Source organism: Misgurnus anguillicaudatus, chromosome 18 (assembly GCF_027580225.2).
Source record: "Misgurnus anguillicaudatus chromosome 18, ASM2758022v2, whole genome shotgun sequence".
Lineage (NCBI taxonomy): Eukaryota > Metazoa > Chordata > Actinopteri > Cypriniformes > Cobitidae > Misgurnus > Misgurnus anguillicaudatus.
In genome coordinates, this window is record NC_073354.2 from 2,172,743 (window position 1) to 2,189,400 (window position 16,658).

The following is a 16,658-nucleotide window of genomic DNA, read 5'->3' on the forward strand; positions in this document are numbered from 1 at the left end:
GGTTATTAAATGTAAAGTTTAAGGTATTCATTTGGGTACCAAAGACATCACTTCCGCCATGCCTGCCGCCATATTTGTGTCTGTCTTGGCAGTGAACACAGCATATCACAGCACTAAATGGTCACATTTATTAGTGTAATTGAGGGTTTACCAGACACAAAATACTGATTTTACAATCTGGAGTTAGATGTCAGCTCCCAGTCAGTCCCTCCAGTTGTTTGTGATCGCGAAAGAGCGCAAAATCAACAAAATGTTGCATTTTTGGTATCCTGCATTGTGTGTCATATTCTGTATTAAATATTTCCAGAAATTAAAAATATCTCATAAAAATACATTAAATCGAATATGTCTGTCATTATAAATAGAGAAGACAACTTGGGGAGCATTTTTGGCTTTAAAGTTGTAATGAAATTAAAAACTATGATTTGTTATGGAATATTGTGATTTTTTTTTACAAATTATTTATCTGTGAGCTTCATTATTTAAAAAAAATAATAATAATATGCCTTCATAATCTTAAAACGCAAATCTCCTCCCCTACTCGAAATGATCTCTCTTTACTTCCGGTCATATGGTAGCCTATGTCAGGTGGGCGGGGTCCGCAAAAAGATCGCAGCGATTAGCAATTAGCAACAAGACCCAACTTCAAACGATCCAATCAGATCTCAATGGATGAATTCAAGTCCTGCCCAACCTATTTTTCACGTCAGAAGCCGTTTCACTTGGATATACGTCACCACGGAGAAAATAAGACTGTTGCTATTTCCGTTCACGGCGACTTTAATTTACTAACGCGAATGAACAATCTCTCCAATCCCTCTCATAGCACGCTGTATCCCGTTATCATTAACAGCCCTGCACCCCACAGTTAATAGTGAATGACATCTTCTGAATACACAAAACCATTATCTCTACTATATTTCTAAGTTTAATGGTAAGTTATAATGCATTATTTTCATGACGATACACACGTGAAAAGTCCTTGTGAAACCTGCTTGGCGCACCTTGGAGCAGTATGCTAGCTGAAGCCATTTACTTCCAGTCTTTGTGCTAAACTAAGCTAGCGGTGGGTGCGTCAGACAGACTTACAGGACGCACAGAGATGAAAAAGGTATGTATGGACTTACGGTTGTTAGATCAGGTCTCCACACCACAGACAAAATAAAAAACGACCCAGCCCCGGACACCAGATCACGTTAGAAAATATAAGTTTACTTGTTTAACAGGCTTCTGTCAGTTAAGAGGTGGATCAATCGTTGCTAGAGAAGAGCACAAGCAGAGGACATGAGATGAAGGTTTAGATGAATAAATAGAACAGAGTTTTATTGATGGACAACTTCAGTTGCATATGTCTCAATGTTCAAACCCTGTTCAACTCATGTCCCACAAGCAAGAATTCAACATGCACTGTTATACAAAAATGCTTAATAGCAACATCCCACAAACCTTGAGCTTCCATAAACATTCTCTTTATCTATCTCTGTTTATAAAGAGACAGGACAGCTCGTGAAACTTCACAAATGTGAGAAAACTATACGACTGAACAACAAAGAAATCAATAAGACATATGAAACATAGAAATATAATGAATGAATGAATAATATAATAAAATATAGAAATATAATGAATAAATAAATGAATGAATAAATGTTAAATGAAAATATAATGATAAAAATGATAACGAAATGGATAATACTGAATAATCAAATAAACAATTATATGGATAACTAATGATTACAAAATGATTATGTAAATAAATGATTAGGAATAAACTAAAAAACACAATAATAAAAACATTCTCCACGTGAGGATCTAAGGTAGAATCCTTCAATAAGGAGGGATATATCTAACAGAGGTTGAAAACATGGAATCTGTATTTTGTAAGGTAAGTTAGTTAGAGATTAAGAGGTGTATTCCTTAGGTTGTTTATAGTTAAATCAATAAGATAATTCAATTATATGGTAACATTAGAATTGAATCCTAAAGAGTTTCCATATTTTACCCTTTCAGTGATGATAGGTAACATGAGTTATTCAAAGTATTTAACTAAACATCTTTTTTTTCAGATTGTATTATTTATAGTACAGCAATGGTTTTCAAACTGGGGCCCCCCAATTTTATAACATTTTGTAAAACACATTATCATAAATTCTGTGTAATTAAACCTCAGAACAATAAGGCTACTAACCAACAGCACCACATTGTAGAATTTAACATGTTTTGTGTAATACAAATGAATAGGTTTTACATTTTTGGGGGGAGCACGAAGGGATGCACCTTACACAAAGGGGGACAGCACGCCGAAAAAGTTTACAGGATCAGACCTTATTTATTGGTATGTGACTGTTGATATGTAGTAAATTCATAGTTACTTGAAATAAGTCTTGGTTAATGTATTGTTCACCAGCATTTTTCAACATGCAGTAGTTAATATGTAACTAGTTGTTACTTAACCCAAACATTAGTATGCTATTACCTACTGATTAGTTAATCGCCATTCTTTATTAGTTATCAGTAGTGATTTCAGTGTTTATGCATCACTAATCATCTGTTCTGCATTAGTTCCTGTGTAACTAACTATTAAGTATGGACCATTATTTTAAAGTGTTACCCGTTTCTCTCCAGTATGAACTCTCTGATGGGCTTTTAAGTTAGTTGATGAAGTAAACGTCTTGTCACACTGAGAGCATTTGTAAGGTTTCTCTCCAGTATGAAGTCTCTGGTGCCTTTGAAAGTTTGACAATTGACTAAAACTCTTCCCACAAATACTACAGTGATGAGGTTTCTCTCCAGTATGAATTCTCTGGTGGTCTTTTAAGTTACCTGACTGAGCAAACGTCTTGTCACACTGAGAGCATTTGAAAGGTTTTTCGCCTGAATGAAGTCTCTGGTGTGCCAATAAATTGTCACGTCGATTAAAACTCTTCCCACAAACATGACAGTGATGAGGTTTCTCTCCTGTGTGAACTTTCTCATGGGCTTTTAAGTAACCTGGTGAAGTAAACGTCTTGTCACACTGAGAGCATTTGTAAGGTTTTTCACCTGTATGAAGTCTCTGATGCATTAGTAAATTGCAACGTTGAGTGTAATTTTTCCCACAAACGTTACAGTGATGAGGTTTCTCTCCAGTGTGAACTCTCTGATGATGAGTCAAAGAACTTGAAGTACAGAAGCTCTTTCCACAGTGAGCGCAGACGTAAGGTTTCTCTCCAGTGTGAAATTTCTCGTGGTATGCCAGCTGAGATTTATAACGGAAACGTTTATCACAGTGTGAACATTGATAGGGTTTCTCTTCAGAATCCCTAAAGTGATGTGGTCTCTCATTGGTGTGTAAAAGCATGTGCGACTTTAAACATTGTTTTTGGCTAAATCTCTTCTCACAGTGAGGACATTCGTATGGTTTTTCTCCTGTGTGAATTCTCTTATGAAAATCAAGACTTTGTTTGGTTGTGAAGTATTTTCCACATTCAGTGCAGTTGAAAGGCTTTTCACCACTGTGTAACCTCATGTGAACTTTTAGATTTGAGGAAGAGACACAAATAATGCCACACTGCTCACAGTGAAACTGCTTCTTCTTCTTCTTCTCTCTGTGCTCTTCTGAATTAAGTTTTTTCTCTTGTAAGGTAGTAAAACTGATCTCAGATCTGGTGAAGAGTTTCTGTTCTGTGTGTTTTGTCTCATGTCTCTCTAAATGTCTTTGTGAGCTGAATGCCTCTCCACAGGTGATGCAGGACAGAGTTTGTGCTGTCAGTGGCTCTTTTGATGTTGAGGACGTTATTTCTCCATCACAACATGATTCAATCTTCACATCTGAAAGAAACACAAAACAATTCAATTCTCTTTTCACTCTTATTTGTGCAGACAAAATGAGTTGCAATGTACAAATCTCAGAGGATGTGGTCGGAAGCCAAAAGTGCTGGCCTGTGCTGGCCAGGAGGATAGTGAGAGAGGTAAAAAAGAATCCAAGGATCACCACCAAGGCCATCCAAACACTTCTCCAGATAAGGCACAGAAAAGCCCGCTTGGGCTTTGCAAATGCTCATCTGGACAAAGACGACGACGACTTCTTCAGATGAAACAAAAATTTAATTGTTTGGCCCCAATGATGTAGCGTTTATTTGGCGTAATAAAGGAGAAGCCTTCAACCCCAAGAACACCATCCCCACTGTCAAACATGGTGGTGGGAACCTAATGTTTTTGGGGTTTCGGTGCAAAACTCTGGAATAGTCTTCCATTCCATGTGAGGTCAGCTCCATCAGTTACAACTTTTAAGTCTTATTTAAAAACTCATTTAATTTCTTTAGCTTTTGAATGAAGACTAAGGGTGTGACGGTTATTACCGTGAGACTCACGGTTATAGTTGAACACCATCATTGGAATTAAAAAAAAAATTATCATAGAGAATGTTTAAATACTGAACAATTATTAACAGTCTGTTTCCAACTGTATTTAATTCTTTGGAAAACAGCGTAAGTGAGACGTGCAGATGACTCCTGAACAGAGAATATATCAGGTCAATTGACCGTCGCAAAGACCCAACCCCCTTAGTTACTGTCACTATATCTGACAAGATACGCCACTCTCACGCAGTGAAAAATACATCGCAAAGCAGGGAGGACACAGACAACGCGCTGACAGAAAGGACAGACCAGGTCACGATTTGGTTACTTTGGATATTAAAAATATTAAACAAAATCTCACCTTTCAAATCATCTCTTCCTTCTAGTTCATTTATAGGATCAAATAAACATGAATGATCAGAAGAAGGAATGTTGTTTTTACCCGCAGAAAGGTCTCAGTACACTCCGCTTTTCAAGTTCAAATCATTCAATGTTAATCTAACTCTCCTGACTGCTTTGGATAGCGAAGAAGTATGATTGGTCAGATCACCTGTCAATCAAGTTCCCTGCGAAGGGTCAGTTGTCGCCAGGTTAGACGGAGAAGCTTCCTAGTCTAAAGAAGGATGGGGTTGTTGGGTGATAGCGGTGAAAGCACATTCACTGCTAGTTGTCTTGCTGTTAACTAGAGAGCAAGTAGCTAATCAGTGTCTGTTCGTTTATTCAAACAAAGTTGTCCTATAACAGACGAATGTTGCAACGCGCAACCTCCCATGTTCGTAACATGGTTATGAGCTGGGACACCAACAGGGCACTTGAGTATTGCACTTTTTGTACTAACTATTTTTCTATTTATTTATCTATCTTTTTCCTCTATTGCACATTTCCTATTCTTCTATTTTACTATGTGTTTTCAAATCTCTACTGTTACTACAACTCGTAAATCAGTTGTATCACATTGCCGCAGACGAAATGCTAATAACCACCGCACTCTCTCACAGTCCACCACTGCCTCACTGACTTTTCCCGTTGGCTTATGGAACTGCGGTAAACAAAGCAGATTTCATTATTGCTATTGCTTCACATTCTGGTCTTTCTGTTCTAGTACTTACTGAGACCTGGATAAAACCAGAGGACACTACCACTCCGGCTGCCCTCTCCAACTACACTTTCTCCCACAGTCCTCACACAACAGGAGGGGGTGGAGGGACTGGTCTGCTCATTCCAAAAGACTGGAAATTCCAACAACACACACCCTCATGTGACACCAGCTCTTTCTCGTGGCTATGGGTGTCTCCAACACAGCGCTCCTATGGTTCAAGTCAGGTAGGTAATTTAAGGTATGTATTAATGCAACTTCTCTGATCAGTAATACTAGCTGTGAATATTTCGCTGCTGGAAAGCTCTATTTGTCAGAGCTGCTATGGCAACTTAAAGGTCCGACGTATGGAAATAATTTTTGGTTTGTTGTAATTTTCCTGAACTGGCGCATGCCTGTGACATAAATGCGTACGCGACGAGAGCAACGGTGAGCAGCAGACTTTTGCGTTTTTACCCTTTAGACAGGAATGCGACGGTAGAACAATTTAAGATTTCCACTCTGGAGGGTGGTTTCAGTTTTTTGCATTTTTAAGCCCCAAAAATGCCGTCGCTGTGTAAACGAAAGGCACATCCGATAATTTTTTTTGTGTTTTCACCTCGAGCATTCTCATGTAAGCAGGGCCTAAAACTATAATGACAAGAATAATCACATGAAAGAAAACAACTTTAAATCTGGACCTTTGGCACTGAGGGAGGGTTTGTTCGAACCACCCGCACCCCCTATCCCCCCACCTATGGGCTTGATGTGTTATATGATGTTTATTTTCTTGACAATTTTCAAGAGCGCGTTATTGCAGAGCAGCACATTTAATCTGCTTCGCTCGGATGTCAGACAGATTCCCTTTACTGATGGTGAACTTGTTATTGAGTTTAAGAATCCACCAGCGTCTGCGGTACAGCATGGTAAAATCATGGTAACTTTTCATAAGCGTTTATTTAAAAAAGATGCTAATTTACAAATCTGAAGTAATGTTAGCGCATCTTGCAGACATATTGTATTCTTTTTTTCATGTCGCTTCGTTTTGGGACGAGCGAAAGAAATTAGCAAAAAAAAAAAACATTCTATCGGAGCATTTCAATCAGCATTAGAGGTAGCGTTACATGGACGTGGGAAAATTAAGACCTGTTTAAAATTATTTAAGACCAAGGTCAGCAAATAAGACTTTTTAGGGCCTGAAATTTTGATTTTGAATTTAAGACTTTTACAGGGTTTCCGCGGGGTCTTAAGAGAGCGCTTCACTTCCTGCTTTGTTCAAAACAATCGCATCCGGCATATTACATTTTTCTTTGCAGAAGAAATATTTGTTGTGCTTATTTATTTGATTCTCTATTAAAACAATAATATACTGCATTACTAGGGCTAAACGATTAATCGAAATCGAATCGCAGAGTGTGATAATGGCGTCTTCAGAGCCAGATCAAGTGTTATTTGATCGAATTAATACCAAAGAAAAACATAAACTGGGATTCTTTCTGATTCTGTTATGAAGGTGTGTAGGACGAACCCAAAAGCAGACAGGAGGTACTAACGGAAGACTTTTATTAAATGACAAAACTGAAAACAAAACCCACGAGGGGGCAAAACAATATAAACAGGATAACTTAGAACAGATGGATTGAACACTAAACAGGACTGGATAACAAACTACACTGAAACACAAAACTGGATACACTTAACAATAACCTAGACTAAACACTTGATAAAGATAACACTAGACTTGACAGCAGAACACAGTACTCACAGGTATGGTAACAATGCACAAGCACAGGACAATGAATACAAGAGGATTAAATAGGGTAACAAATCAAGAGGGGAGCAGGTGATAAGAATCAAACAATAATGAGGAGGATGACAAGGGAGCGGGGTAAAAGAGACAAGACACAGGGAACACGTGGTCTAGTAAACCAATACTAAGACCACGTGAACCCACACAAAACATGAGTCTGTCATGATTCTGCCACAAGACTAGATTAAACAAAGGACAAGATGGCAGAACCATGACAGATTCGAAGTGACAGACACCCCACAAAAGAAAGTAAATTTGTAGGGATGCATCGAGCCGATATTCTGGATCTATATTGGGGATGATCCAGGCTTATTTGGCTGGATTGGATATCGGACTAACAGGACCGATCCACTTCCGTTACTGTGCATTACGCGTGGTTGTTACTGACAAGCACCATATTCAATGCACTATATTCAAAGTCTTCTTAATACATTCAATAGCTTCATGTGAAGGAACAAACACACATTTAAAGATACTGTATTTAAGTTCACAGAACCTCGCAACTGGGTTAATGCACTGGTGAAGTGGACGGATGAAACACGCGCGCGCACACACAAGAAAACTTTAGGCTATTTTCAAGATCTGATTTTATAAACTCTCAGTAAGCCTTTGAATGGCTACAACGGACGATCACGAAGACAACAAATCGGTACTCGATATCAGCTGCAAAAATCCTGATCGGAGCATCCCTAATATTAATTATTAAATAATTATTATTAATTAAAGTTGTACTTAAATATATTTTCAGATTAATCACACCCTTAAGAATATACTAACATTTTTGTCATCATTTACTATATGCCACAAAGAAAACCATTAGACTGAACACATTCAGTCACTTTGTGCATTTAAAGAGCCACACAGATCCAAAATTGAAAATGACCTCTATTGCAGTGTATCATGTAGCTCTCCATCAATGAAAACAATGTGCAAAGTAGTTAAACCAAAAAGTGCACAATTAATAAAGTTATTGGGTTTTAATGTAGGGACTGGGAGTCGACTCTGAATCACTGAAACGAGTTGTCATATGGATTGAATCTCCTGCCTGTCTCTATCTATATAGACACGAACACTTTGCATAATAATCTACGCCTACAATCTTTCCCGGGAGAAACAAAGACTCTGGAACGAACTGTTTTGTAAAAAGAAACAAACCATATTGTCTCACTGCCATACAATGTAAAGAGATTAGCACTATTATGTTTAATGATTATTTTAAGGTATTTGCAGTGTAATACATTTTCATTTTACTGTGAGATGGACAATTACACATTTACCTGAACCTGGGCTTTCAGTTTATAAAGATGACTGATAATTGGTGAATGGCACAAAGACTCTCTATTCTGGTGGGGATCGAGGTTGTGCTACTTTATAATTAAGAGGTTTGTTGCCTTTCTCGTGGATCATTGTCACGAGTTTGAGTTATACGCATTTACTTTAGAGCAACATGCAACGAGGCGCTAGTCCAGATTCCAAAGTACGGATTTTCAGATGCGGTGTGATGTCGAATTAGCGCTTTAGCAACAACAAATCTGAACAGCTTGAAACAGACATTCAAGTTCAGAAATATAGACGAGAACACAGTCGGGCTTATTATAAAAAAATCACATTTTGAAAAAAAGACAAGTGTCTATACAATTTACCCGTTTATGACTTAACCCCCCTTTTATTTTTTTAAAACAAGTACTCAAATAATGGTATATAGGGGAGAGTGGGGTAAAGTGAGACATTTTTTACATTTGCTCCCCTCTAAGCGAGCTAAAATGATATATCAGTCAAATTTACACATTTCCCATTAATTCAGGATTTTTCCTAGCTATGGAAATTACTTGAATGTATTCAGGACAAAGAGCAGTGAAAATATGATTGTTTTAAAAAAAGTGGTCTTGTGTCTCACTTTACCCCAGCTTAGGGGTAAACTGAGACAGACCAGAAAAATCAAGGGGGTAAAGTGAACCAGCTCGGGGTAAACTGATCCACTTACTTTTTCCACTCTGAAACTACCATAACAGCACATATTGTAACAGATAAAATCCTGACAGCTAGCTTGACAACCACACATTACAGAACTAATGTTTGACTAGTAACAGAATCAAGGGGATTGGTCAATTAAGAACGTTATTTTTCTAAACACTTGAAAGTACAGTAACTCTGAACCAAAATCAAATACAACATAATATAATTCAAAAGTTATATTTTTTTGGCCAGTTTTTGCCTTTATTTCACAGTGAGTTTCGGAGAGGACAGGAAAGTACAGGGAGGAGAGAAGGGTAGGCCCTATTGGATCGGCAAATGACCACGAGCCGGGAATCGAACTGGGGTCGCAGAAAGTGTGAAAGCACCACATGTCGGAGCACTGGCCACTACACCATTGGCTTCGACAATTCAAAATGTTTTAATTAACATTCAAATGGCAGAACCAGTTAGATTCGACCGCAGTCTGAGGGTCAGAACAAAGGACCCTTAGAGCCAGCTAGTGTCTGGGGGTCAGCGGAAAAGACAATCAGAACCATCTATCAATATTTCTATCCCTTGCAGCTGCTCTTACTGTGGGTTCACACCAGACGCGAGTTCAACGATTTGTGCAAGTAGATTACATTCAAAGTTAATGCAAAGACACGATCAGATGCAGCGACGCCATATGAGCGGAGCATTTGCCGTGAAAACACGCGCTATTCGCCTCAAACATGTCTTCGCCCAAGTTAAAAATATTTATCTCAAGGGAAAAGTTTGCATGACACAATGTTAAATCCCGCGAGTAATCTAGAGTGAGTAATGCTACGTACACACCAGATGCGGGGCATCGCGTTACTCACTCTAGATTACTCGCAGGATTTAACATTGTGTAATGCGAATTTTTCGCTCAAGTTGAATATTTTCAAACTGGGCGAAGACACGTTTGAGGCAAATAGCGCGTGTTTTCGTGGTAAACGCGCCACCCATTTCACGTCATTCGCATCGCCACACGCGAGGACGTATCTGATCACGTCTTTGCATTGACTTTTTATGTAATCTACTTGCACAAATTGTTGAACTTGTGTCTGGTGTGAACCCACAGTACCATGATGCCTCGCGTTTGGTGTGTACGTAGCATTAGAGACTTCTTTCCTTCCTTGACCTAAGCAGCTGCACTCTCCATCTCCTCAAGGGGTGTTTTTTCCCCAGAATGTCTTCCTGGTGTATTGACTAGGCATAATGGTTTTTCTGCAATGTTTATAACATTAAAAATAAAACATATGTAATGTAATATTACATTAAAATATGTTTTAGACTAAACTGAACTTGTGCCTCATGTCTCACTTTACCCCACAGCATTTGTCTCACTTTACCCCACCGCCACCTTTTGGAAAAAAACTCTCTCTCTTGGAAATTCAGACTAATCTTCAGCTAGCATCATCACAAGGTTTTATATGTTGGTAGTTCATAAACATGTGTGATATAAGTTTTTCTACCTGAATCAATTTGCTTAGGCACAACAGTTGATTAAGTTGACAGCAAGAAAATTTACTTTTACAAGCAAAAAATATATTTTTGTGAAAAAAACATGCTAACCACAGCAGCATGAGGTCCTGTCCTTCATGGCCAAGGGGACATTTTAGGGGCTTAAAAACATAATGGTCACAGGACCACAAATGTGTTCCGTTGCCTAGATACAGGGGGTGTCTCACTTTACCCGATGTCTCACTTTACCCCACTCTCCCCTACAATTATTGAGTTGACATACCTGACGGAATAAAATCATCTTCTTCCTCAGTGTGATCTTCCTCTTCTGTAGGTTCAATTTTTATGTCTTTGGGTTCAGTTTTTATTTCTGTAGGTTCAGTTTTTACCCTCATCATGTGGTGGTTCCTGAAGTCGATCAGATTAACTGAACACATCTTCAGGATCTGCTGCTGTTCTTCAGTGTTACAGACAGAATCCAGAGACTCTGTGGAGGTTTGATGATTCTGTAAGCTCTGTTTACTGTCACACACTGTAGTGTCCTGAGTGTCTGTGAGCTTTGACTCAGTATAACAGAGTAAAGTCAGACTGAGATCTGAGTCCTGTGTGGAAGATTCACAACAAACCACAAGCGCGCACACACACACACGCACACAGATACAGACAAACACGCACACAAACACACAAAGATAATAAAATTATTTGATGTTGTCAAACAGATAGTAAAGGATGTTTATGCTGTACAAACCTCTCTCCTAAGTCCTTCATCTCCTCTTGACCTCAGGTTTGTCATCTCCTCACTTGAGCACACAAAGACAAGACTCTGTTTACACTCAATTTAAGAGGAAAAAAACACTCAGGATAAAAACACATCACACACGAGCTCTTTCATTCTTTCTTTCTTTCTTTAGTGAGTTTATCGGCGGACTAAAGAGCTGCAGCGCCTCCTGCTGTACTGGAGAGAGAATACACACAACATTTTATTCATCTGTCGTTCGTTACACAAGAATTATTAAAGAATGGGAAAATCAGATGAAATGTATAATTACAATGAAAAGTAAAAAGAGCTTTAAGGAACAAGAAAGAGATGATTATGACCAGATTAAGAAAGTCGATTAAATAGCACTAGACTTTGTGAACATTGCTAGTTACCAAACATTGAGAAGCACGTGCTTGTTGGTTGCAAAATCTATAAAATATAAAGAAAAAACATGATAGGTGAAATAAAGAATGGGAATAACAGAAAAACATCTGTTCTGGTTTCTATTAAGACTATGACAAACAAAAACAATATTGTCATTTTAGGCTAGAAAATATTATTCTACATAATACTATCCATGTGTTTAAAAGTTCAAATGCTGGGAAGGTCTAAAGTGACTGGTGGGGGATGACTTCTCAAAGATGTACAGATGACCAGTGAGAGTTACAAGTGAAACATTCAGATACATTTGTACAACAAAGCCTAAACTCCAGTGACAAGACAATTATGCATAGCTCTGAAAAAGTGTAGCCATCGCATTTTATAAATCAGCATTGACTACAGAGTACAGTTGCTAACCTATTTGCTGGACCAGGCCAGATTGTCAGAGATTATTTAAGGAAAATTTGGAATTACTCAGTGTGTACTCATTGTAAACTGATTTTCACTAAAAGTAGGTTGAAATAAACAATAAAAAGGTGGAATATTTCTGTTAAAATCTGAAATGTATATGATTCTGTAAACATGTGTGTTTGTTATATGATGTATTCTCTGGTAAAAGAAGGTTTTCATTAGAGGAAGTCTCTGAAAACAAGAGGTATCCATTTGTTTTACAAATAACTGCCTGATAGCTGAATATAACCTTGAAAATAAACAACCTTCTGACAACCATTATCTTGTGAGCCCATCAGAATACTTGTCTACACTTAAAGCGACACTATGTATTTTTTTTACCTTTAAATAATGTCTCTAATATTATTTCAGTGATAGAACAACTTTTAACTGGACAAATTGTACTGTTGCTGCAACCTGAGCAGCCTCCTAGCTGCTACAAGCACACTCTGAAAGTGGCGTGCTCTGCCCCTCTCCCTGCCTGCAGAGGAGTGTCTGATACCAGGCACTGTTGCGCTTTTCAACCACATGGGGGAGCTGTAAGTCATTTTTACATGGAAACTACATAGTGTTGCTTTAATAACTGACTGACTGGTGAAAATGACTTTATTTTTATCTTTAAAAACATCACTTACCATTATACAACCATTACTCAATGAGGCCATCAATGAGTAGTTGTCTACACTAATAACTTCCTGATTGCTGTAGGAAGTTATTTGCTTCAAGACGGACCATCAGACAACCATTACCTAATGTGTCCATCAATTTGCAATGCCTGCACCTATAATCTAGTTGATAGCTGCCCTTGATACCCTTGTTTTTATCTAAAAACAGCAGACACACATCAGACAACCATTTGCTTCGTTCCCTGGGTCCATCAATATGCATATGTGTATAGCAGGCTAATTTACAGAATGTGCCATGCAAGAAAATAAATATACAGTACTGTAAAAAAAATCCACCATGCCAGAATTAGATTTGTTGTTTTTGCAATGTTATAATGGTCATATATAACTGTTTCTCTGTCTCTTTAATACAAAACATCCAGTATAAATACAGGAGATGTGTATGTGTTATTAAAAACTGAATAAAAATGTAAACTGATGTGTCAAGATTTTAGTGAAAACTCCCCTTCCACTTGAGCAGCAGGAAACTTCAGGATCTCTTAAACCTAAATAAAATTAAATCAACATTTCTAATAGTAAAGAAATTAGACTTTTTACTTCATTCTGCTCACTAACGCTCAAGATGTGTTTCTAGTGCCATGCAAGATAGTTCACACTAAACACAGACGATGCCTAAAGAAGACATTTAGTCATTTAGACATTTTGTACATATTTCCAGCTTGATTTGTGGATTCTTTGACAGCAAAATCATGTTAATCCGTTGAATGCAGATGAAGATGACAAATACACAGGTTGCAAAAATAGCCACTATTTGTAAAAAAAAAACTTGTATTTGTCATCTTCATTTGCATTCAACGGATTAACATGATTTTACTTTCAAAGAATTCACAAATCAAGCTGGACACGATTACGGACATTTCACACATTCTGGTTTCCATGTTTTGTGGGGACATTCCATAGACGTAATGCATTTTATATTTTAAATGAACATGCAGTCGCAGTTTATGTCAATTTAGATAGAGCCTGATTTGTGAAAACATTGCATAAACTCTGATTATGCATGAGATTATGCGAGTATCTGGCAAATATGAGCATCTCTTTTATCATAAACTCTTTAGACGCGTCTGCAGCAGGCACTTATTTTGGCATGACACGTGATGCACACAGGATCTATCAAAGCGCAGAAGGAACCACACACGACGAGCTACATACATGTTGTGACGAACTTCGCATCAAGCGCCCTCAAAAAAAGAAGTCACCGACCGCTACGGGGGCCCAATAACGGTATTTTTGTCTGCATTTATTTGTGCTGTGTAGAATAATTTGTAAATGCATGCTGCCAGTGGTTGCAAATCAGAACAGACTGAGCAAGTTGACCAATTTGAGTTGATTGATCCTGTCACAAGTGGGGGCTTTAAAGAAGCTGGAGCTACAACCGAGCATTTCAGGCAGAAGGTGAGAAAAAGGCTGCATTAATGTACAGTAAGAATTTTTTTTCTTAAACTTTAAATCATGTAAATGTCTTCGAGCTATCAACTTGACAATGAGCAAAAAGGGTCTCTTTAAATCTCGGGGAAGATACACATTGATAATATCTATAACTTAAATGCATTTGCCAAACACATTAATGTAAAATAACTCCTGTAGTCTATTCTGGTCCTGCAATCATTATTATATTGAATAGTCCTGCTAGGGCAGAGAATTTAAATACGATTAGTCGGAGCCATCCTTGCTAAAGCATCTTATAGGGAAAAAAATTGAAGTTACCAAAAACTATTCGAGTAATGAGCAAACAGTGGCCAATAAATATTTCTGTGAAAAAATTTCATTTTACACAAAATTTTTTTATAATTGGCTATGTGTGTGAGACTGTGTTAGATGGGACTAGATCTAGTGCACGTATGTACTGCTGCGCTTGCTGTTAATTGCTTCTTTTGTTTACCTCATTTGTAAGTTGCTTTGGATAAAAGTGTCGGCTAAATGACTAAATGTAAATAAGCATTTTATTTTCAATTATTTGCAAGTGATGGCTAAAAATAGGTTATAGTGGTTAAATCTCTGTTTTCACTGATGGAAAACCTGTAAGGTGACTTGGCAAGGGGAAAAAAAGAAAAACTGTAATAATCTTTAAGTAACTAGCATTGTTATAAAAGCATGAAGCTGTAACTAGATTAGTGATTCATAGTATCTCTAATCATGAGCAGTTGCTGTAAATCTTTTATCTTTGCATCCCACAACAGCAACACATTGCTTTGTTTCTGTTTGGGTATGTAATGTAGTTTTGTAGGCCACGTGTAGATGCCACAGTGAATGGGGAAATACCCACCCAGTACACTGTCTCGGCTTTCAGTAAAATAGCCAATCGTCAATTGTTAAAGACAATTAATTAAACAATAATTAATAATTCTCTGTGGGAGAAGTTCTGTACAGAGCTTAGAGAAGTTGTAGAGAAATTTTAGACAGAAATATGTTTTACTCTGACCTTAGCCATTTAGGTAACATTTTACAATAATGTTGTATAAATAAACATTACGGGGCGGTTTCCCAGACAGGGATTAGACTAGTCCTAGACTTAAATAAATGTAAGATCAGTCAAAACTGAAAACAACATGCACTGACATATCTTAAAATATATGTGTCATTTGTTTTGCCTCAATATGCACACAAGTGATGTTTTTAGTAAGGCATGTTTGTTAAAACTAGTTATATTTCCTAATTAAACTAAGGCCAAGTCCTGGCTTAAGCTAATCTCTGTCCGGGAAACCACCCCTATATTATCATGAAAAAAACAATATGGTTTTTCAGCATTTACTAATTCTTGTGGTAACACTTTATTTCGATAGTCCACTTTAGACATTTTACTAATTATAAGTAACTTTGCAACTACTTATCAACTACCAATCTTTAGAGAATTAGTAGACTGTCTGCTTAATATCTACTAACACTTTATTGCGATAATATCTCAACAGACATTCAACTGTCTATAAGTATCTTTGCAGGTGCATGTCAACTTATTCCACTAACCCAAACCTCTTCCCTAACCCCAACCCTTACAGTCTACTAATACTCTAATGACAGTTTGTTGACCTATTATTGAAAGTTAGTTGACATGTAGTTGCAAAGTTATTTAGTTAGTAGAATGTCTATCTAGTGGACTATCAAAATAAAGTGTAACCATTCTTGTTAATGTTAGTAAAGGTCAATACATTTAATCGTGTTAGTTCATTCTGCATTAATTAATGTTAGAAGTTACAAAACTTGATTTTATAAATGTATTAGTATAAGCTGAAATTAACATGAACTAAGATTAATAAATGCTGTAGAAGTATTGTTCATTGTTAGTTCATGTTAGCTGATGCATTAACTGTTAACAAATTAACCTTAATGTAAAGTGTTTTTTAATTATTCTTTCTCCATTCAAGTAAATTTGGTCTTCTATGACTAAAAAAGGCATTGCAAATACACTCTAAAAATATTGGGTTGTTTTTAACCCAGGGCTGGGTCACTATTGGACAGAACACATTTCTGGGTTAAAATGACCCAAATAATGGGTTGTTTTAATCCAACTGCTGGGTTGCTTCAACATGGTTGATTAACAATACCCAGCAGTTGGGTAAAAACAACCCATTATTTGGGTAATTTTAGCCCAGAAATGTGTTCTGTCCAATAGTGACCCAGCCCTGGGTTAAAAACAACCCAACATTTTTTAGATAGCCACCAAGTGCAGTGACTTTAAAGTGAACTTTAGAGAAAAACACAAAGTAGCACAAAGTCT

General features: G+C 37.3%; 1 protein-coding gene across 1 annotated transcript; it reads right to left on the reverse strand.

Moving 5' to 3' along the window:
• Window positions 1-669: 669 nt before the first annotated feature.
• Window positions 670-12,737, reverse strand: LOC141350420 (uncharacterized). Its single transcript, XM_073855506.1, has 3 exons — window positions 11,415-12,737; window positions 10,950-11,268; window positions 670-3,810 (listed from the first exon to the last, which is right to left on the reverse strand). Exons 1-3 carry the CDS (start codon window positions 11,457-11,459, stop codon window positions 2,600-2,602), a joined length of 1,575 nt encoding a protein of 524 aa, XP_073711607.1. The 5' UTR covers window positions 11,460-12,737; the 3' UTR covers window positions 670-2,599.
• Window positions 12,738-16,658: the final 3,921 nt, after the last annotated feature.

Bases quoted from the DNA above. Each gene is read 5' to 3' on its own strand.
- LOC141350420 (XM_073855506.1), bottom strand. From the start codon at position 11,459: ATGACAAACCTGAGGTCAAGAGGAGATGAAGGACTTAGGAGAGAG. The intron at 11,269-11,414 runs GTTTGTACAGCA...TCTTCCACACAG, and splicing joins ATGAAGGACTTAGGAGAGAG to GACTCAGATCTCAGTCTGAC. The intron at 3,811-10,949 runs GTATGTCAACTC...TGTTTCTTTCAG, and splicing joins AGATGATTTTATTCCGTCAG to ATGTGAAGATTGAATCATGT.